Raw genomic sequence first — 22183 nt, forward strand, 5'->3', positions numbered from 1 at the left:
GGAGGGAGTGGAAGTAGTAATGGACTGGGTAGAACGCTGGCCTTGGGTCCAAAGGACTTTTAGGGACCATGTCCGCAGCCATGAAAGGGCTGGGAAGCAGTTAGCTGTGGTGGCTGGGTGAAAAAGGATGCAGTTGGTAGCCCAACTGTAGCCACAGAAGGGGCAAAAGGCAGAGTGGGGCTGGTGCAGGACTGTGGACAGTCACAATGACCAGGCAGTGGCCCTATTGTCCTTAAAGTGATCGAGCACCGAGTCTCCCGTGAAACCAAAAAAGCCAGGTGCTGTCGGAGGGCATGTCCATAAGGGATGCCTGGACATCCCCTGATAAATGCCAGTGGACCACAACGAGGCGTGGCGACAGAATGCCACTGATGATGCAATGCCTCTGCCCAGTGAGTCAGTCGTATCCAGTCCGCAGTGTATGGAGAAGAACTTTGCTGCGTCCCTGCCATCGGTAATAGCCTGGGTCAGGATGGCTCATGCCTCATCTAAGACCATAGCAGCACTTGCGCAACCAAATCTCAAACTGTGTAGGTATACTGGTCCCAAGAGGCACGTGGTGTTCACCAACTAAAGTTCAAAGCTGGCAAAGGGAACATTTTCTTGCTAAAGGTGTCCAGCCTCTTGGATTCCCTATCCGTTGGCAGTGTGGGGTGCTGGTTGAAGAAAGCTGGGTACCCAGGTGATGGCGATGATGACAGGCAATTGTCCTATACACAGGAGCCCTTGTGCAGGGTTCAGTCCATGGCCCGAGAAGGACATCCATGAGGGCTTTGTTAAAAGGGAGGAGATGTTCTGTGGGGGCATTTCCCGGCTGCAGCACCTCTCTCAAGTCATTCGTCCTGACTGCCACCAAGGGCAGCATTTAGTCCAGGACCTCAGCCGCCGCCCTCACCACCATGGCAAATGAAGCCCCTTCCTCCGTACCTACATTTAGGAATTGAGATGAAGCCAGTGTCTGGGGAAGTGTCCAAACCTCTGATATTCCCAAGTTCCTCGTACCAATTATCCTGGGGCTCTACCATGGGGCTGGAATAACCAAATGTATCCTCAGATCCTCCCCAATCACACTTCCCACAAGGTCAATTGAAAAAAGCAGGCCCTGGCTCTGGCAGACCGCACAGACCTTGCTCGGTATCGGAGCTGGGTATAACAATGGCGTCAGCATTGCTTGGAACAGTGCCACTGGAATGTGCTCCAGGGAAGGTTGCAGTCTGATGAACAGAGTCCATCTGGATCTGAGAAAGGATCTAGAGGGTGAACCGGCTGGCGGGAATCCAGTGGGGGCACCTGCCTAACCCATGGGGCCCGAGGGCACTCAAGAGGGGTTGGCTCACCCAAATACAAGATGCATGGCCTCAACTCCTTCAAACGGATGGGAGTTGCTCCAGCTCCTGGAAATTCTGGGAGGGGCAGAGCAGACCCAAACTCAGGCTCTGCAGCTGATGCGTGGGAGTTGAGCATGACCTATGAAGTCTTTCCCGCACCTCGCCCGAATACTTGGATATGTGCAATGAAGTCAAGGAGCGCACAGACTTCTTAGATTTTGTTATGGGTCTTACAGTCGTGGAGTTGTGGCCCAGCTACAGGCACCAGACGTAAACCAGGTGGAGGAGTCTATCACAGACATCTGTTTGTTACAGGAACCACAGGGTTTAAATTCCACAGTTTTTTTCAGGGGACATCCCTAATTTCACACAGGGAGCAAAAGATCAAAAAAGGTTGGAAAAACATTGAAAAAATAGTCCAAAAGATGGACTGAGGTCACTCTCTCCGGATCTGCGAGGAAAGAAAAGAACTGACAGAGTGCTGGGGTGGCGCGCCCACATGCACAGGGAACTTAACATCCAGCGCAGATGACAACAACAGGGAGACGGTCGACACCAACTGCAAGTGCGAAGAGGTACTGCTCTAATGTTTCTGGATCCAGTCTGACGACTGGGGAATATTCTAAGGTAAGGAATCTGAAACTAGAAGTCTTTATCAGATACAACATTTTGAAACTCCTTCCTCTGTTCTCATCAGGAGCCTGCGTGATAATTTGGCCTTTTGTAAAGCAAGGAAGACATTGCTGTCTCGAAACCTTTTAGTGACAAACCACTGAAGAAACCAACCTAAACAATTAAACAGCATTTTAGTTAACAAAAGAATTAGAAAAAAAATTATAAATCAATAGGGAAGGTGTTACATTAGACCAGAGTCAGATGCCTTCGGAGTAGTTATTTGGATATCTCGATAATTTATTGTGAACACTTTGATGCTCTTGTTACTCAAACACACAGATACCTTCCATCTCCTCTGCAATGCCCCACTCAAGCATTCAGCCTCTGCACATCTATTAACACCCAGAACAGCTATTCTCTTCACAAAGCTGCACATAGCACTCAATGAGCCTTGGTCGGAGCACATACCTGTCCAGCAAACACGTCTCACATGTGCAAAAACACAACATTCTCAATCCAGCACTCATACACTACCAGTTTCAACCCTTCTCTCCCAATGCTATGCAATCATATATCTCGCAAATTTCTATACTATTTTTGTAATTTTTATCTGCCGCCCTATTTGCAACCCCACAGAGAACCTCTCACATAATTGCCCTAACACCACCCTCTAACTCTACATAGGCAACCAGGCCAACACCTGCCCATCCACAGATGCCTGCACCTGCATCCCTCTGACGGCAACATAGCAGCAGTTCAGGACCAAACGGATATACAAAAGGTATTGCGAGTTATTTATTACCAGGTTTCTATTCAGATAATCGATCTCACATGAAAGCCTGGATACCTAAGTTCCTAGTAGAAAACATTCATAGTACATCAATAGAGGTCGTTTGGGATACGCTGAAAGCAGGGGTCCGGGGTGAGACTATGTCATATTCAATTAGAGCAAACAGACGAGAAAAAGAGGAGTTACGGAGGCTGCAGGATGAGCTTATGTTAGCAGAAGTAAGACTCACTAGTGTCACTACAGATACAACCGGGGACATCTCCAGTATATTAGCCCAAGTAGCAGTTGCCAAGGCAGCAATTACTAATATGTTTTCTGATAAGGCAATCCGGAAAGCCACAACACGAAAAGAGCTAATATATGAAGTCAACGAGCAAGTGGGACATCAATTGGCGATGCGATTGAGACAACAGGTCAATGCCAATCTAATAAGGGAGATTGTAGATCCAGTGGAAGGCCTGCTAAAAGACTCAGAGCTGATTAAGCAAGCATTTTGGATGTTCTATAAAGAACTATATACAGATAACGGCAACGTAGACACCACAGAAATAGAAAAGTACCTAGAGAATTGTGAAGCCGTAAAGCTTGAGGTAAACACACAACTGGCTTTAGAGGAAACACCAAACATGGAAGAGATATTGACTGTAGTTAAGAGCCTCCCTAAAGGAAAGGCTACGGGTCTGGACTGTATCCCTTCGGAGTTCTATAGTACTTTTATAGACGAAATTAAATATACATTTAGGGACTTAATTATTCATATTTTTTCGGGGGGTGAACCTCCCAGCTCTTGGTCCAGGGCCAAAATTGTGATATTTGCCAAAAAGGGGAAACTCCCAGAACAGTTAGGATCATACCGTCCAATAACCCTTATAAATGCTGATTCTAAAATATACTCCAAAATTTTGGCAAATCGAATTGCACCCATAATACATAATGTTATTGTTAATAGCCAGCATGGCTTTGTTCCTGGAAGGTCAACTATAAATCCTATCCAGAGGGTTATCACACTCTTTGACGGAACAGAAATTACCGGAGACCCTATGGCCCTGATCCTTCTGGATGCAGAGAAGGCTTTTAATAGGGTCTCCTGGCAGTTTCTCTGGAAAGCAATGGCGATGATGGGATTTCGAATCAAGCTTATCCAGGCGATACAAAAAATGTATAATAATCCTAAGGCTGTTGTATCTGTCAATGGAAGCATAACTAAGGAAATCGCTGTTTCCAGGGGAACCCGCCAGGGATGCCCTTGCTCGCCATTGCTATTTGCAATATATATAGATTTTTTTCATTGGCTATTTGGAGAAAAATAATCAGATATCCCCCATTATATTACAAGGGTATGCAACAAAAACATTAGCATATGCTGATGACATTGCAATAGTTACTGCTGACCCCATAGTAGCAATGCTGACCATTGAGGCCGAGGCCAGGAAATTTGGGCTGGTCTCTGGCTACGCGCTAAATCAAGGAAAGACACAAATTGTTTTAAATCAAAAAATTGTGATGGATGATCCTAGGGTGGTGAGGGGAGCGACATATTTAGGTGTTACAATTTCTTCCAAATTAGAGGAAGTTGTTGATTTAAATCTTAAGCCACTAATGAATACGATGCAAAAGGATCTACGACGGTTAGACAATCTTCACCTGTCCATTATTGGAAAAGCAAATGCAATTAAAATGGTGTACTTTCCCAAGATACTATATTTATTCAGAGCAGTTTGCCTAGAGTTTTCTAACCAGTGGTTTACAGTAATGGAACGTACTTTCTCTAGATTTATATGGTCATATGCCCAACCTCGTCGGGCATATAAATATCTTACCCTTCCTAAGGACAGAGGTGGGCTATCACTTCCCAACTTAAGGAGATATTATTGGTCATGTGTACTATTATACAGTAAGGAATTATTACAAGGGGGGGAACAACACAGCGGTACACACCGCTTCAATCTTTCAGCTATTGGTGGGGAACTTCTGCTATGGCTACTTTTGGAGGCACATACACGATAGTTACCATAAAAAAGTCAAATTTAAGACTCTTTATAGTTGTTTTAAGGTATGGAAGGCTGTAAAGAAAATGCTAGGAATAGGACGATTCTCATATTACACCCCGGTACTAAATAATCCAATTATTCCACCAATAATCTTTAAAGATAACTGCGTTAACAAATGGTATAACCAGGGAATAACACAACTAGGGGATTTTTTTAATAATATGGGGATTAAATCTTTTGATGCTTTGAAGGGAGAATTCGGTTTAGACTGGCGTGATTTCTTCAAATATCTCCAGATTAGGGCCTTCCTAACTCATACATCTGGAGCAAGAACACTTTGGGAAGAATCTATTGTAGTAGAATGAATATGCTACTTACCAGTATGCATCTGTTCTTGGCATGTAGGGCTGCTGACATTCATATCTGTGCATAGATCGCCGCCTAGTGTTGGGTCCGGATGTTTGCACGTTGTTGTCCTGGAAGAGTCTTCGAAGTATCCTGGGATAGGTGACTCCTCCCCTGGACTACAGTGCGCATGGGCATCCTCTCCATCCTCAGATTGTTTTTCGCCATTGTGGCAGTGATGGAGTAGATACAGAAAGTGATGACCATGCTTTACAGTAATTCTGAGAGCTGCAGCTGCTACAGGCGCCGGGGAGGACGATATGAATGTCAGCAGCCCTACATGCCAAGAACAGATGCATACTGGTAAGTAGCATATTCAGTTCGAGGCATGTGGGCTGCTGAATTCATATCTGTGCATAGAATATATAGCAGTGCACTCTTATTAGCGGCGGCTACCAGTGCCAGCTGCAGCGGTCTGAAAAAGAGTTTTGAGAACAGCCTGTCCTACAGCTGCCTGCTGTTTTGATTGCACATCTACACAATAGTGTTTGGTAAATGTATGTGTAGTGGACCAGGTGGCTGCTCTACAGATATCATGCAAAGGAATGTTTCCTAGGAAAGCCATGGAGGCCCCCAACTTACGTGTTGAGTGGGCTCGTGGGGGAATCGTTAAAGTGGGTTTAGCCTTTTGATAGCAAATTTGAAAACATTTAACGATCCATCTGGCTATACCTGCTTTGGAGATAGCGTTACCTTTGTGGTGTGGGGCAAAGGCAACGAAAAGTTGTTTTGTTTTCCTAAAGGGTTTTGTCCTGTCGATATAATACAGGAGAGCCCTCTTTACATCTAGTGTATGGAGTGCCCTTTCTGCGACAGTCTGTGGGTTTGGAAAGAAAACAGGCAGTTCAATAGTTTGATTCATGTGGAACTGCGATACTACCTTGGGCATGAATTTGGGGTTGGTACGTAGTACGACCCTGTTGGCGTGAACCTGTATAAATGGCTCTTGGATGGTTAGTGCCTGGAGTTCACTAACTCTTCGTAAAGAAGTTTCGCTACTAGGAAAGCTACTTTCCAGGTAAGGAATTGAATCTCGCATGAGTGTAGAGGTTCAAAGGGTGGACCCATCAGGCGTGTGAGGACCAAGTTGAGGTTCCACATTGGAGCTGGTGGGTGGCTAGGTGGAATGACTCGTTTGAGTCCTTCCAAGAATGCTTTGATGGCAGGCACTCTGAATAGAGAGAGGTGCTGCCTGGTTTGCAGATAGGCTGATATTGCGGTCAAATGGACACGTATAGAGGTGTACGCCAGATTGCATCGGTATAGGTGTAATAGGTAACAAATAATGTTTTGGATGGATGCGTCTAGCGGGTTAATGTCATTATTACTGCAATAAATGACGAACCTTTTCCATTTGGCTGCATAGCAAGCTCTGGTAGTGGGTCTCCTGGCCTCCTTAATGATGTCCATACAGTCAGGTGGCAGGTTCAGGTAGCCAAACTCTAGGACTTCAGGAGCCAGATTGCTAGGTTCAGCTGTTGCGGATCTGGGTGCTGAATCTCTCCATGGTTCTGCGTCAAATGCTCGGGTTTGACCCGTAGCCTTTGATGCGGCACCACGGAAAGTTCGAGAAAGGTGGTGTACCACGGCTGGCGTGCCCACGTTGGAGCAACCAGGACGAGTGTCAGTTAGTGTTGTCTGAGTTTGCGTGCCACCAGCGGTATCAGTGGTGCTGGGGGAAAAGCGTACGCAAATCTGCCGGACCAGTTCATCCATATCGCATTGCCCTGCGACTGCGGATGTGGGAACCTGGCGGCAAAGCTTTGGCATTTTGCGTTTTCGCTTGTGGCGAATAGGTCTATCTCTGGATGACCCCACTGTTGGAAGTACGGTTGGAGTACTGACGGGTGTAGCTCCCACTCGTGCATCTGGTGGCTGTGTCTGCTGAGCAGATCCGCCATCTGACTGTCCTTGCCGGGGAGGTGTTCTGCCATGAGGAACATGTTCCTCTGAATGGCCCACTTCCACATGCTCTGAGCCAGATGAGACAACTGTGGAGAGTGTGTTCCTCCCTGCTTCTGTATGTAGTACATGGCGGTCATGTTGTCCGTCCGGATCAACACGACTTTGTTGCACAAGTGTACTTTGAATGCTTTCATTGCGAGGAAGATTGCCATCAATTCCAGAATGTTGATGTGCATCTTCTTTTGTTGTGTTGTCCATAGTCCCTGCACTGTGTAGTTGAGTACATGAGCTCCCCATCCCTGGAGAGACGCGTCCGCTGTCAGTATTATTTGTGGAACAGGCTCTTGGAACGGTCGGCCCTTGCAAAGGTTTTGTGGATTCCACCAATGCAGAGAGTTGTATGCCCGACCGCTCACCAACACTAGGTCTTTCAACTGTCCTTGAGCCTGATTCCACTGACGTGCTAAGCACTCCTGAAGCGGGCGCATATGTAGTCTCGCGTGTGGGACTATGAAAATGCAGGAGGCCATCATGCCTATCACCTGCATGAACACTCGCGCGGGGAGGGAGTGTTGTGGTTTGAACTTGGAAATCAGCATTTGGATGCTGTTGATTCTCACTAAATTTGGCTGAGCTGTGGCCGCCAGAGTGTCTATAGTCGCACCTAGGTACTGTTGTACGTGTGCGGGCTGGAGATGGGATTTGGGGTAATTTAGTGAGAACCCCAGACTGTGAAGGAGGTGAATGGTGCGGGACATGTGGCTGGCACATTGCTGGGCTGACTTTGCTTGAACGAGCCAGTCGTCCAGGTAAGGGTAGACGTGTATGTGCTGCCTCCGTAGATGTGCCGCCACAGTAGCTAGGCACTTTGTGAACACCCTGGGTGCTGTTGTCACGCCGAAGGGAAGGACTTTGAATTGGTAGTGCTGCCCTTGAACAGTGAACCTGAGGTATTTCTTGTGTGAGGGGTGAATGGGTATGTGGAAATACGCATCTTTGAGGTCCAGTGTGGCCAGGAAGTCTCCCTGCTTGAGCAGCGGGAGGACTTGCTGTAAAGTGAGCATGTGAAAATGCTCGGAAAGAATGTACTGGTTCAGGGGTCTCAGGTCTAAGATAGGTCTGAGCGACCCGTCCTTTTTCGGTATTAAAAAGTACAGGGAGTACACCCCCGTACCTTGCTCGTGGACGGGTACGACCTCTATTGCGCCTTTTAGTAGCATACTTTGCACCTCCTGCTGTAAGAGCGTTAAGTGCTCTGAGGACATAGGACGGTTTTTTGGAGGTATTGTGGGTGGAGTTGAGGTTAATTCTAGGCAGTAACCGTATTTGACAATATCTTTGACCCACCTGTCCGTGGTGATGGAGTTCCACGTGGACAGGAACCTTTGTAGCCTTCCCCCGACAGGTGTTATGTGGTCGGGAGGAAGGGAGAGGGCGTCACTGCTTGTTCTTGGGGGAGGACCTGGTGTTGCCGTAGCCGCGTCCTCTGCCCTTTGTGCTGGAGCCACGATATCCACCCCGGGTGTTTTTATCGTGGTGCTTTGTGTGTTGCCCTTGTTGTATGTTTGCTGTGACCCCTGTCCTCTACCTGCTCCTCTATTTCCGGGGTGACGAAAGGAGCCGCTCCGAAAGGACTGCGTTTGTAGGGCCCCCATGGACTTTGCAGTGTCTGTGTCCTTTTTTATTTTCTCTAGGGTGGTGTCAACCTCCGGCCCGAATAAGTAGTCGGGGTTGACAGGTTGGTTGAGGATGTTATTTTGTACCTCAGGTTTGAATCCGGAGATTCGCAACCAGGCGTGTCGTCGCAACATGACGCTAGTGTTTATGGCTCTGGCAGCTGTATCCGCGGCATCCAGTGCACACTTAATGGATGCATTTGTGAGCAGTTGTCCCTCCCTGATGAGGATCTCTGCACCTTCTTTGAATTGGTCAGGGAGATGTTGGAGTAGTTGCTCTAATGTGTCGTAGTGCGCTCGATCGTAGCGAGCGAGGAGCGCCTGAGTATTGGCAATGCGCCATATGTTAGCTGCCTGGGCGGCAACCCGTTTGCCGGAGGTCTCTAGCACCTTGGACTCTTTGTCCGGGGGAGGAGCATCACATGTTGTTTGCGAGTGTGCCCTCTTGCGAGCATTCGCAACTACAATGGAATCCAGAGGTAACTGGCCTCTAATGTAAGTAGGGTCCCCAGGCGCCGATCTGTATTTCTTGTCGATCCTGGGGTTTATCACTCTTGCCCTGGTGGGTTCTTTGAAGATGTCCTTTGCTGGTTTGAGGACACCCTTCAACATGGGCAGAGTCTTTATATTCCTTTCTGAGGATGCGAAAGTATCCATGAGAAAGTCGTCCTCGACGGTGTCAGAGTGAAGTTGCACCCCATGATTGGCCGCAGCATGTTCAATTAGAGCGTTGAACGCGGCAGTGTCCTCTGTGGGAGATGGTTTTGCTCCATAGAGTTGCGGGTCCTGTGCATCCATAGGTGCACCTGAGTCCACAGGGTCATCCCAAGCTTGATCAGGGTCCTGTTGGCCTTCAGGGTCCATCTCTCCGGGGTAGGGGACTTGGTCACCCATGTAGTACTCCAAAACATCTGTGTCGGAGTGTGTGGGAGAGAAGGACTGTGGATCCTGGTAGGGGGAATGGAGAGGTTCGTAAAGAACTGGTTCCGAAGCCACTGGCAGCTTTCTCTTAAGCGGGATCCGGAAGGAGTCCAAAGCTGGCTCAGAAGTTATTCTCCTGTTATGGAGCATCATCCTGCCGGTGTCGGCGTCGATGAGATGTGATTGAGACGTCTCCGCAGGAGAGCGTTCGGCAGGCGTGATCGTGGTGTGGGTGACCCGTGTCCTAATTTGGAACAGTTTCGGGGCCGTGGATGGTGGCAGGCCAAAAGTAATGTTGGCCGTTGCCGAGGAGGCTGTTGGAGCTTTTATCGGCTCGGAGCCCGACGTGTCCTGGAGGACTGTTTTGGTTTTGGTGCGTTGCGCAGCAACGGGTCGCACCTGGAGCGCCATCGATTCCTTTGCGCCGACCGGTTCCGTAGAGGCGGACGTGGACTTTTTCGGCGCCGGTGAGTCATCGAGTCGAGGGGCGGTAATGGCCGTCGACGTCTTCGATGAGTGTGCCTTTGGTGGTGCTGTCGAAGCGGTGTGAGACGCAGCAGGCGGTTTGACCTTTGGGGTCGGAGCCGATTGCGTCGGTGCCGGGAGCCGAGTAGGTTTGTTGGCACCGAAGGTCTTTTTCCGTATGTCGACTCCGACGTCGGCCGCTGCAAGCTCGGCACCGAAGTCTCGTTTGGTGCGCTCGGTGCCGACGGGTTTCGCTGGCGTCGAAGGTGTGGTGGGCCTCGATCCGACCAGCGTCACTTTCGGTTTCGGTTTCAGTTGAACCAATACAGCTTTTGGTTTCGGTTTCGAAGAAGGGAAACCAGCCGGTTTGGATATTAATGGCTGCCGCTGAATGTCCGAGGCCGGGCCAGAGGGCGGGGCCGAAGAACTGCGGGATAGGTCTTGGGTAAGGCCCGAAGGCGATCCCTCGACCGGAGCCATAGACTGGCGCACTGGGATATCCTCAGTCTGTACGGGTAGGCCTTGCTCGTCACCGGAGCTACTCTCTTCGGCCCCTAGGGCCTCATTGTAGTCTCTTACCTCGGTGTCGTCTTCATCTCTGCGAAAGAGTCTTTCTTCGACGTCATGTTCGGAAGCGGGACTGGAGGGTAGGTTCTCCACGTCTTCGACATCTTCGGTCTCGGCGCTGAAGATGTCGGCCGGGGCCGGTGCCGCTTGCTGCGCCTCGAGTCCCGCTGCTCGTCGATTCCGGAGAGTCTTCTTGGATCGGAATCGGGCACAGGCCATACATGTAGATTCGTCGTGATCCGGTGAAAGGCATTTGTTGCACACCGGATGGACGTCGATGTGGGGATATTTCGCATTACACACAGGACACCGCTTGAATGGTGTCCTCGATTCCATCGTCGATGACGGGTCGATGGTCGGGTAAGATGCGAAAAAGCTGGTTCTGGAAGTTAGTAAACTAACAAGATACTATCGATACCGATCGGGAACAGTACCGACGCGAACTAAAGGCCTTTTGGCCTAGAAAAAGTTTTTCCTAACTTGAGTCAAGATAAGCACATCCGAACCCAATGGCGGAAAAAAACAATCTGAGGATGGAGAGGATGCCCATGCGCACTGTAGTCCAGGGGAGGAGTCACCTATCCCAGGATACTTCGAAGACTCTTCCAGGACAACAACGTGCAAACATCCGGACCCAACACTAGGCGGCGATCTATGCACAGATATGAATTCAGCAGCCGACATGCCTCGAACACAATTATACATTCTAAGAAACATTTGATTGGTGGAGTTTATGTGCCACTGTTGGACATGCTCCCAGATGATCTAAATAAAATGGCTATGAGGTGGCAAAGTAAACTCGAGATTTCTAAAGAAGGATTCTTACACTCCTATCAGTTAGCTCAAACTACTCTTATTTCTACTAAACTACAGGCACAATTTTATAAAACCTGCTCTTTTCTCTATTATACACCTGAAAAGATTGCTAAATGGGGGATCGGTAATGGGACCTGCTGTCCGAGATGCAAACTATTTAAAGCAGACTCCGTCCATATCTGTGCCTCCTGCCCAGTGTTAATGCCTCTGAAACAAGATATGGAGAGGTTCTTATCCTCTGTTCTCCACAGAAAGGTTGTCTTGTTACCAGAAACAATGGTACTTGGGGTGGAAGATTCAGATCATCTCGATTCAGATAACCTCGAGAACGGTCACGATCTTATATTTGTTGCAATGGCGGCTATGCATTGCATCGGCTTGGCTAGACCCGCTACCACCTACTTTTCAACAGTGGCTAGCTAGGCTTTTAGCGGTGCATAATATTGAAATAGCTATATACAAGCGGAAAGGCAGAAGGCGACGTGAAAGGGGCATGAAAACTTGGTCTCCTCTCACACTTTGGCGAGATTTACAAATCTGATGTATTATCAATGTTGTAATGTATTTATGTTATTGACTTAATTGTTTTTTTGTGAAGTACGGAATATGTTTTGAAAAATGTTCCCATAATGCTGATTTAAATATGACAAATACAATGTAAAGTCTATGATGTTAATGTACAGTATGTTTTAACTGTCTGGGGGGGGGGGGGGGGGGGGGGGGAGAAATAAATTTGATAAAACCAATAAATAATTTTTTTTTTTTAAAAAGATAATCGATCTCAAAGCCACTAAAACAATACATGAATGCCAAATCAGCTTCAGTGAGTACATCCCAATGATGAGGTTTTGTGTGTCTTCAGTAGAAGACACAAAGCTTAAGGAAACAAAAATGGTTATTTCACCAGGGTCCACATTTTAATAAAATATAAGTAGGCTCTCAGGTTTTAGGTTTAAACCTATAATAACTGATAAAACCCCACTGGAAGGAAAATAGCCCTCACCAGTGGAAACATATAAACATTGAAAAAAAAACCTGCAAAACCACAAACTAAATGCCATTCAAAGAAAGGAAAAGGAGAGTGAAAGAGTCATTTTTATTTCTTCCTGAAGATGCCAATACAATGTAACTTTGTTATACAAGGTAGCTGTAAGACAGACTGGGCTAACATTATTCTGCTTGAGTTTTGTTGTTTAGGGATGTCACTAAAATATCGTTTCTTCTCCCTTTTTTTACTTTTGTGATCTTTGATCTTAAAGATACAGGAGTTAGAAGCATGTTTTAGTTTTTCTTATTTATTTTATAAACTGTAGAGCATCAGGAAATATCAATATCATATTTGATTTTTTGGCTACGTTTGAGTCTTTTACTGATAGGAAAAATGTAGGTTTCATAAGAAACTTTCCCAATATGTACCATCACATTTTCCCACAGAGAACAGGTAATAACCCTTGATACACCAGTCCCCTTTTCTATTTAGTCAGTATGATAGTAGGTGAATTGCCAAACACCCCAGGCTTTAAACATTCAATGCAAGGTATATTGACAGGTATATGTGAAAAGAGTGCATCTGGGATACTGTTGAAAAAATGACACCAGACGTTTGGAAAACATTGAACGCAGTGTCACTTGGGAATGTAGCTGCAAAAAGTTCTTACCAAGTGCAACAAAGATTGGAGTGATATTGTTTGTATTTGCAGTGATTCAGGTATGTATATGAAAAGGTTGTGATGACCTGTCAAAATCGTTACCTGAGCTGAAGTGCTTCCCTGTAAGAGATCCTTGTCACTTGTTAGATCGTATGCTGAAAGCATCCTTACAATGTTCAGAATTAATGAAGAATGCTTTTGACATTTTAGTCCATTCTGGCACACTGTTTTGTTAGCGCAGAAACCAATACCCAAATATTTCTAATTTTGTGCTTTGTGTGGCATCAAAGAAAGAGCCATCCCAACTGTGTCACTTTGCTGGTGGTTCTCAGTCCTAGAGGCCATGAATGCTATATTATCCATGTGGCAACAGTTTACAGAATGTTTGCTGAGTGATGATGCCAAAGGCAAATAATGTGAGGATCTTTGGTCGCATATTGATAGTGATTTGGAAAAAAGTACACTATACTGCTGCTGTAGTGGGCATAATAAAACAACTAGAGTCAGTAAACACCCTTGCCTACCAAGTGTTCAGCATAAATGGTGTAGATGTGAAACATCTCCTTGAGAGTAGGCTGGTGGACACTTTTAGTGACTTTGGCACTGCAACATGTTCCATGGCAGAGTACAGTGCTTGCCACTTGGTAAGCTAAGAAATGTTGAAGAGCAATTCATGAACTTTTATTTTACAATATATGAGAAATAGCCCTTCACCAACCATGGCATTTGAAGTCAATGAAGCCTCACTGTGGTACTCTGCACAAGTTATAGATCCCTTCCGTAAAGGGAAATTTTCTCTGGAGTTTCAAAAGTTCTGCTTCATTTTTTACCGCTTCAATACATGAGGGCGTATGCTGCCAATTAAACGTATATGTTGTAGAACCTGTTGCAGAGAATTACAATCTTCAGGTGCACCAGTATTGGACTGGAAAGCTATGTCCGTGGCCAGAGTTAGCAAATTGTGTACTGGGTATTTTGGCGTTACCCGTCTCAAGTGCCAATGTTGAGAGGGCCTTTTCACAGATAAAAGTATAAATGGAAAGGAAAGAGTGAGTGTGCCTGACCAAAGACTCACTGAATAAGTATTGTATGGTGTACTACAATATGTTTGATTTGTAAAAATGTATCTGGACCTCACATACACTGTACATACACTGTCTATATACCATGTACTATCAGTGGAGAAAGCACTCACTAAACCAACATACCGACACCGCTTATCCGGAAACAATTAACTTGTGTTCATGGAACACACATGGCTTTAGTAGCATGGATCAGGATCACGAGACTCAACATTTTTTTCAAAAACACGACATACTCCTCCTCCAAGAGACCTGGAACCTGACACATCCCGCAATTCCAGGCTTTGCAGAACACCACATCTTGGCGAAGAAGCTGTCCAAATTTGGACATCCATGCGGAGGGCTATCGATATACGTATCTCAGAATTTTAACTGGGAAACCGAGATGTTGGATGTGGGGTTAAGCTGGGTTCAAGTAGTAAAAATAACCAGAAAGTTGCTACATCAATTTTTATTAATAAACATCTACATTCACCCCGAACGGTCAAGCAAGGAAGAAAAAATGGAGACACTAGCTAAACTCATTAAAGTCCTACAGAAATCAAACGAGCAATGTCCACTGATAATTTCAGGGGACTTTAATTCTAACCTAATGAGAGACGGAACATCTAGTCGTAACCAGACCACTAAACTCGGATCAGGTTATATAGCAACGTTCTTGAATAGACTAGAAACACAGGGCCTGACAATCCTCAGAAGTGAAAAAAGGGGAAACTCAACAACAGGACCAACTTATATGAGTGGGAAAGTCAAGTCCACCATAGACTTTACAATAATAAGTAAGAGCATAACAGATAGTATTGTAGACTATGACATAGTCCAGCGTACAGAAAGTGATCACTTTCCCCAAATCATCAGGTTGAAATCAGCAGTCACCAGGCTTAACAAGATAATCTCACTGACTCACTTGCCGGAGAAATTTAATTTGAGAAAAATCAGATGGAGAGGGGGAAAAAATCGAAGAAATCCAGGCAACAGCAAACAAATTTATGTTAGAACATGAACAACCAGAGGATGGAGAGCTTGTAAAACACTGGGAAAACATGGTTGACACGTTAATTCAAAAACATTCTGCCCCCCCAGCCAATCAAAACACCTTAAAAACCTTAAAAGAACCCTGGTTCACTGATGAACTAAGACTGGAAAAAAAAAAAATATCTAGGGAGCAACGGAACGTTCACACGTCCAAAAATCAAGGAAACAATTCGAACTACACTCTGTTAAGGAGCCTGAGGAAGAATTACCGTAAAATGCTGTGGGTGGCAAAGGCCAAATACAAAGAATCAATCTGGCTAAAACTTCTATCAGCCAGTAAACAGCAAAACTCTCGGGATTTCTGGGGGATTATTAACAACTTGAACAAAGGCGAAGTGATGTCTCACGATCCTGGCATTAATGCCGATGTCTGGGAAGCCCACGTAAGGAACCTCTATGCAATAAAGGACACTGCCCCATCTAACAAAATGCTACGGGCAACCAACGCAACGGACTCAGGTAACCAAATGGGCCCCCAGGAAAGTTTAAATAGGCTAATCGAACTGGACAAGGAAAAACGGGATTACGACCAGCCAGTACTGACATCCTGCAAAAGTGTAATAAAACTTTTACAGAAACTAAAACCCGAGGGTGCTCCTGGCCCAAACGGACTACCGACAGCCATATTTAAATTGAATAAGGACTTCTGGTCCAACCACTTAACAGCTTTGTTCAACCAAATCTTTATCACTCGTCGTATGCCTACATCGTGGAAAGGAAACATCATCCACCCCATCTACAAAAAGGGGAATAGAAGAACCCCAGCTAACTATAGGCTGATCTCTCTCATAGATGTAGAAGGAAAACTGTATGCTTCATGTCTTTTAGAGCAGGTTCAAGTATGGGTAGAAAATAACAACTTACTTCCCATTTTCCAAATCGGCTTTAGACAGGGGATGGGGACAACAACAAACCTGACGACACTGGCACTGCTGATGGAGAGAGCTGAGAAAAAGAACCAACGATTGTACGGGTGTTTTATAGACATAAGAGCAGCCTTCGATCGAGTGAGCCGGTTAAGACTATGGGAAAAGCTCAAAGACTGGGGGATGCCTAGGATGCTGCTAAACGCTATAATCTGCCTATACACCGATACATGGGCAAGGGTTAAATTAAGCCAGGGATCGAGCTTAACATCAAAAATCAAAACTCAGGACGGCTTAAAACAAGGCTGTGTCCTGGCCCCGTGCCTATTCAACCTGTTTTTGGCAGACTTAGGTAGTAACCTAGGACAAATAAACAACCACGCACCCAAACTAGGGAATGACTACATTCCAATCCTGCAGTTTGCGGACGACATTGTTCTACTAAGCAAAACCCCAATAGGCTTACAACGTCTGATAACCAACCTTCATTCCTATTTAGTACAAGAAAAACTGGAACTAAATAGGGAAAAGACAAAAATTCTTCGACTAGTTGAACATAAGAAGATTAAATTTACATGGTCGATTGATAAGTCAGTACTGGAAGAAGAGAATTACTACCGGTACCTAGGCGTTACAATTGGGAAAAGCAACTCAAAAAAAGAACATACCCTGACTATAAAAGCAAAGTCCCAAACACTGATTTACGCATATAGACAGCTTCAACAAAAAATGGGGGGTCCCAATTATACGCACCTCCTGAGGGTAATGTCTGCCCAAATTCAACCTACACTATCATACGGACTAGTCACTTGGCTCGGAGGTGAGGCCAAAATTTTAAACGAACTACAGAATAAAATCTACAAATCTGTGTTCAATCTGCCTAAATCAGCATCTGCGGCTCAAGTCCGCCTTGAATTTGGCTTACAAAATCAACACTTTCGCTCAATGTCAAGGTTTGCAAAATGGTGTCATAAACTTCGGCTAGCCCAACCCAAGTCCATGGACCACGTTTGTTGGCAAGAAATAAGCTCCCAAAACAGAGAGTCTACCGGAAATTCTTGGGCAATTTACCTGAACTCCTGTTTGCACGAACTAGATCTCCTAGAAACTTGGAACAAAGAAATCGAACATACTACTTTCTGTAAAATAGCCAACAGAGTGGCAAAAAGGAAATCTTTATTAGAGGACAAAACTACACTGGCTTCTCGACGCCACGCTTGGACCGTAATCTCTTCCTACTCTTATCAGAAACAGCAGACCTACTTAGCAACTCACTTTAGTCAACACTTAAAAAAAATCTTCATAGACTACAGACTGGGTCTGCATTATTCTAAAGATCTAAGACCGTCGTGGAAATATCAGAATGAAAGTCTCCAATGTAGACTATGTGGATACCATAATGAAACCCTAACTCATCTGTTTTGCGTGTGCCCAGCGCTAATGACACTGAGAAGGAAATACCTACGTGCTATTTGTCTCAATTTGAACATAAAAACATGCCGGCAAGCGATAATAACTTGGTTGAGTGGCTCCTCTCCCACTTTTGCTTGCCGGGGACTCAAATTCATGACAGAAGCTAAAAAACTACTCCCGGGCAAATGAGCGGCCCTACACTTTAACTAAAGTGGAACACAGTGATTAAGGCCGGACACTCTACCACGTGATTACATCTTAAAACGTGTTAGACTAAGAATTCAAAATCTATAAGTTATTCTTCCGGGGACTTGTGACCTGGTTTTAAAAAAAAAAAAAAAGACAAGACGAAACAAGTAATTTATGATCGCAAGCTTTACAATTGTTTTTATTAAATGTGGATTGTAATAATTTTTATTAATTATGCAATAAAAATTGACTGACTGACTGGCAGTGGAGAAAGCAAGCAATAATAAAATCAAAAAGTTCCATAAACACCGGACAAACACTGTTCTGTTGTTTTTAATGGCGCGAAAATGTGTAACCACTGATAACCACTGTTTTTTTATGATTTTGAAATCACTTGAAAACACTGGGAAAAAAAACACCAGAATTTACCAAAAATAGAAGCGGAAAACAAGAAAGCCTAAATATATGGCAGGAAGAAGGAAAATTATAGAATATGAACTTCATACTCACCCACATTTGTCTCTCTGGTTTTTGGCCATCTGACTTGCATCAACAGGTCTTTTCAGGATAATTTGCTCTTGGCTGGGATCTACAAATTTGAAGATATGGGATGCACCAAACTGCACTTTCACACCACTCTGCAACATGGTTGTCTCAGAAATTCGCTGGCCATCAACATATGTTTTGGCATCCATGCTTCGGGGAGTAACAGTGACTACTCCATCCATATTAGTGAGGTCACAATGATGTGACTGTATTCCAGGACCAAACAACTGTGAAAACAAATGTTCTGGGTTCAATAGACTATGTGGTCATTGCACATAAACAAGCCTTTAAGGAACAGTAATAAGGGCCTTGCCTCTTCCAAGGGTCTTCTTCCCAATATTATTATTCACAAAAAAGTGCCTTGATCTGCACAAGAATGTTCAGATGGCTAAAGATTAACCTGTAAACATATAAATGCAAGTGTTCTGCCTTGTAACCGCGCCCCTTCTGCTTTGTCAGTGATAGCTGGCGAGGGGTTAATGATTTAAACCCTAGTCTGGTGTGATATGTAGGTTACACATTTACACTTGGCTAGAGAAGTATTGTGAGAGGCCGAAGCCATGTGTCAGTGCTACAGTATGGAGCCAGAAGCTGTCTGGATGAGTTTCTTAGCCTAAGAAAACATCTAAATCCTCTCTCCTTCCTTGGGCACAGGCACAATACTTCCCTCTCCATGAGTGTGGAAAACTAGGGAAATAAGGTGACTGCTACCAGGTTTGCACCATTAAAAGATTATCCTTCTCACCTAGCTGCCACACTTTTTGAACCCATCCAGCCCATCGTTTGCGGATGCTACAAAGTCTCAGCACATGGAATTGATGGAGAATGACAGTCCAACCATTGTAATGGGACAGATACTGTTCATTCTTATCATTAGTGTCCTGTGACCTGGTGGGGATTACGGAAGAGATCTAGGGAGCAATGACTGTTAAGATGGCCTATATAAGTGGTTTGGTAGGATGCTACGGTTGCTTTTGCCCATTCCTGGTCCACAAGAACTACATTCTGTTACTGATGATATCTGATCTTCCCCAATTAGTTCTGGCACATGGACGTAGGGTGAGAACAATGTGATTAAGTTCACAGGGGTGTAGGAGAACCAGGGAATGGCGGGCTGCAACAGACAGACTGATCAATTGACTTAATGGGATGAACTGAATGGGAATGGACATTTAAAGGGGGTTGGACATAAAACTACATCTTGCTTCAGTAGCATACATGGGCTAGCATTGCCTCTCTTTGTATTCATCTCAAAGTACACCCTCACTCTCAGCAGATCTTAGTATGTAGATTATCCACTTACCATCTTAACCCATTAAGAAAATGTGATCTTGTCTCTATATCATCTTTTATTCATACCGATGGTACTATCTTTCCTAGCCAGGTTTTGATGATTCTAAAAGTCGTAAACATCAGCTCTGATTTAGAGAACAGCTATCCATGATACAAAAATACAAATATCACCCAAACCTAAGACTTGCCACACATCCCAGAGATGTGAAAAAAGATGCCCATACATTTTCACACACAACTAGTGAATGTTAGATTAACTTTTTGTTTCATAAAAAAAGACAATGACAACTTGAGTGTTTAATATTTCTTACAAGGTTAGGACCTGGTGAATACTATATGAAGGTCAGATATGCCTTAAAAAGTAAAGTCGTAGAATATAAGGAGAGTGTACTTAGTAGTATATGAATCCCCTTTCAAACGCATCCAATACACCTCCAAAATGCCATATTTCGCCTTAACTGGACATACAATAGCATTCTGGAAAACATAACATACACTGGTAGTTCCAATCACACCTGCATAACCATACACATACAGCACATGCTACATCATGTTCAGAAAGCAGCACCAAAGCAATTTGGGAAGCAACGTGCACACACCCTAGACATACACTCTAAAAACACACAAGAGAAAACTAGCTTAAACTTAATACACACACATCATAAGACATGTACCTGGATTGTGATGCAATGTATTAAAAAACACTACTTTTTATCTTAGCAATAAGTAATTGAGCTCCCAAAGTGGAGAACGATGGAAAAAGTCATTTAGCACACTACCCATATACATAAATCCTCCCAAAGATGTTCACGCATGGTACCTATTTTACGTTGACACTAACACAAACCATTAAAAAACTTAGCACTAAACAAACAACCTGCTAACCACACACAGCAGAACTCAAACAAAATAACATACACTACCTAATGATAGCTGCTACACTTCAAATGATGCCCTTCCCAAATCTGCATTAAAGGGCTCGCAGATAGAGAATGTGGTACAATGCTATAACAATTTTGGCTAGAGCTTGTATGGCAGTAGTGATACAGCATGCTGGCAGATAGGGATATGGAACAATAAATTAAGCTATGGTCCTATCCCGGGGCCTGTATCTCACTAGGAATTAGGTTGGCAACCGATGATACTTTGCCCCATGTTTATTATGTGGAAAAGGAAACCTAGGGTTTTCACTGACCACAAATTCCAATTCTAACTTAATGTGCTGCTTGAATATGAATATTGCTTATGTAAAAATGGATAAAATGTAAATAAATTGCTGTTGCTATACAAATGCGGCAAAAATCAAAGGAAATGATGGACGGAGTGTTGAACATTGCAAGCACTCACCCCCAGTCAACTGATCTGGGTTTAATCCATCACCGTTCTTTAGCCCACTCTGCCACCCCAGTTCAGGCATGGCCATATGCAAATCAGTCTGACCCTGTGTCTCATGGGAACAGTCCAGCCCGAACTGCCAAGCCATGTCTTCCCTGGACCGGAAACAAGCTTCCTAGGACCAGTTTCTGGCATTTCAGCCGTCTTCAGCCAGGCTTGCTTGAATCCAGTGGCAAAGTGAGCAAGAGACTCTCGTCTGAGCATACCCTGCCAACTTATGGCGAACAATGCAAAAACCAAAGGAAATGATGGACGGAGTGTTGGAACATTGCAAGCACTCACCCCCAGTCAACTGATCTGGGTTTAATCCATCACTGTTCTTTAGCCGGTGATGGATCAATCCCAGATCTGTTGACTGGGTGTGAGTGTTTGATTGGTTCTGATGCTCCGTCCATCACCACCCCCTTTTGTACCGCTTTGTTCGCCATAAGTTGGCAGGGTATGCTCAGACGTGAGTCCCTTGCTCACTTTGCCACTGGATTCAAGCAAGCCTGGCTAAAGACGGCTGAAATGCCAGAAACCGGTCCTAGGAAGCTTGTTTCCGGTCCAGGGAAGGCATGGCTTGGCAGTTTGGGCTGGACTGTTCCCATGAGGCACAGGGTCAGACTGATTTGCATTTGGCCATGTCTGAACTGGCGTGGCAGAGTGAACTAAAGAACAGTGATGGATCAAACCCAGATCTGTTGACTGTGTGTGAGTGTTTGATTGGTTCTGATGCTCCGTCCATCACCACCCCCTTTTGTACCGCTATACAAATGCGAACACACCACGGCTGTCTCTGGAGGGTTACAAGTCCCAGTCACCTTTGCCATCCCAGAGGAGTTGTCCGGATGTCCCCGGTTCCCGCCAATCATGGCTTCAAAGCACCTCCAGTCTTCCTGCAGTGCTGGACATGCCACTACTGTTGTTGGGCTGCTCTCTGTGGGGACTGCATGTCCCAGCCGCCTTTGCCTCCCGCCCAGAGGAGGGGTCAGGACGCTATCAGTTCCCGTCGCACAGCACTACAAAGCGCCTCCAGTCTTCTCAGTGCGGGCTAAGCCCATACCCAGGGCGGTACCGTTCTTGCTTCTGATCTGGGGTGAGTGTTTTTATACCCAGCCTATGTGATATCTTGCATATATACGCCCAGACCACTTGATGGAGTACAAATTGTGAATGAAGGGTAAGCTATACTGCAGTTGACATTAACACACCGGCCTCATAGTCCCGTGTATGCTTAGGACCCCAGTAACTAAC

The 22183-nt window shown here is 45.1% G+C and overlaps 1 protein-coding gene across 16 annotated transcripts in view; it reads right to left on the reverse strand.

Moving 5' to 3' along the window:
• AFDN (afadin, adherens junction formation factor) overlaps positions 1 to 22183 on the reverse strand; it is a 1598291-nt gene that overhangs the window by 1107391 nt on the left and 468717 nt on the right. For all 16 annotated transcript variants that reach the window (XM_085611917.1, XM_085611916.1, XM_085611915.1 and 13 more), the window contains one exon: positions 18224 to 18486. In XM_085611917.1, the coding sequence (XP_085468043.1) occupies positions 18224 to 18486 (263 nt within the window). The remainder of the gene's footprint in view (positions 1 to 18223; positions 18487 to 22183) is intronic.

Source organism: Triturus cristatus, chromosome 6 (assembly GCF_964204655.1).
Source record: "Triturus cristatus chromosome 6, aTriCri1.1, whole genome shotgun sequence".
NCBI lineage: Eukaryota > Metazoa > Chordata > Amphibia > Caudata > Salamandridae > Triturus > Triturus cristatus.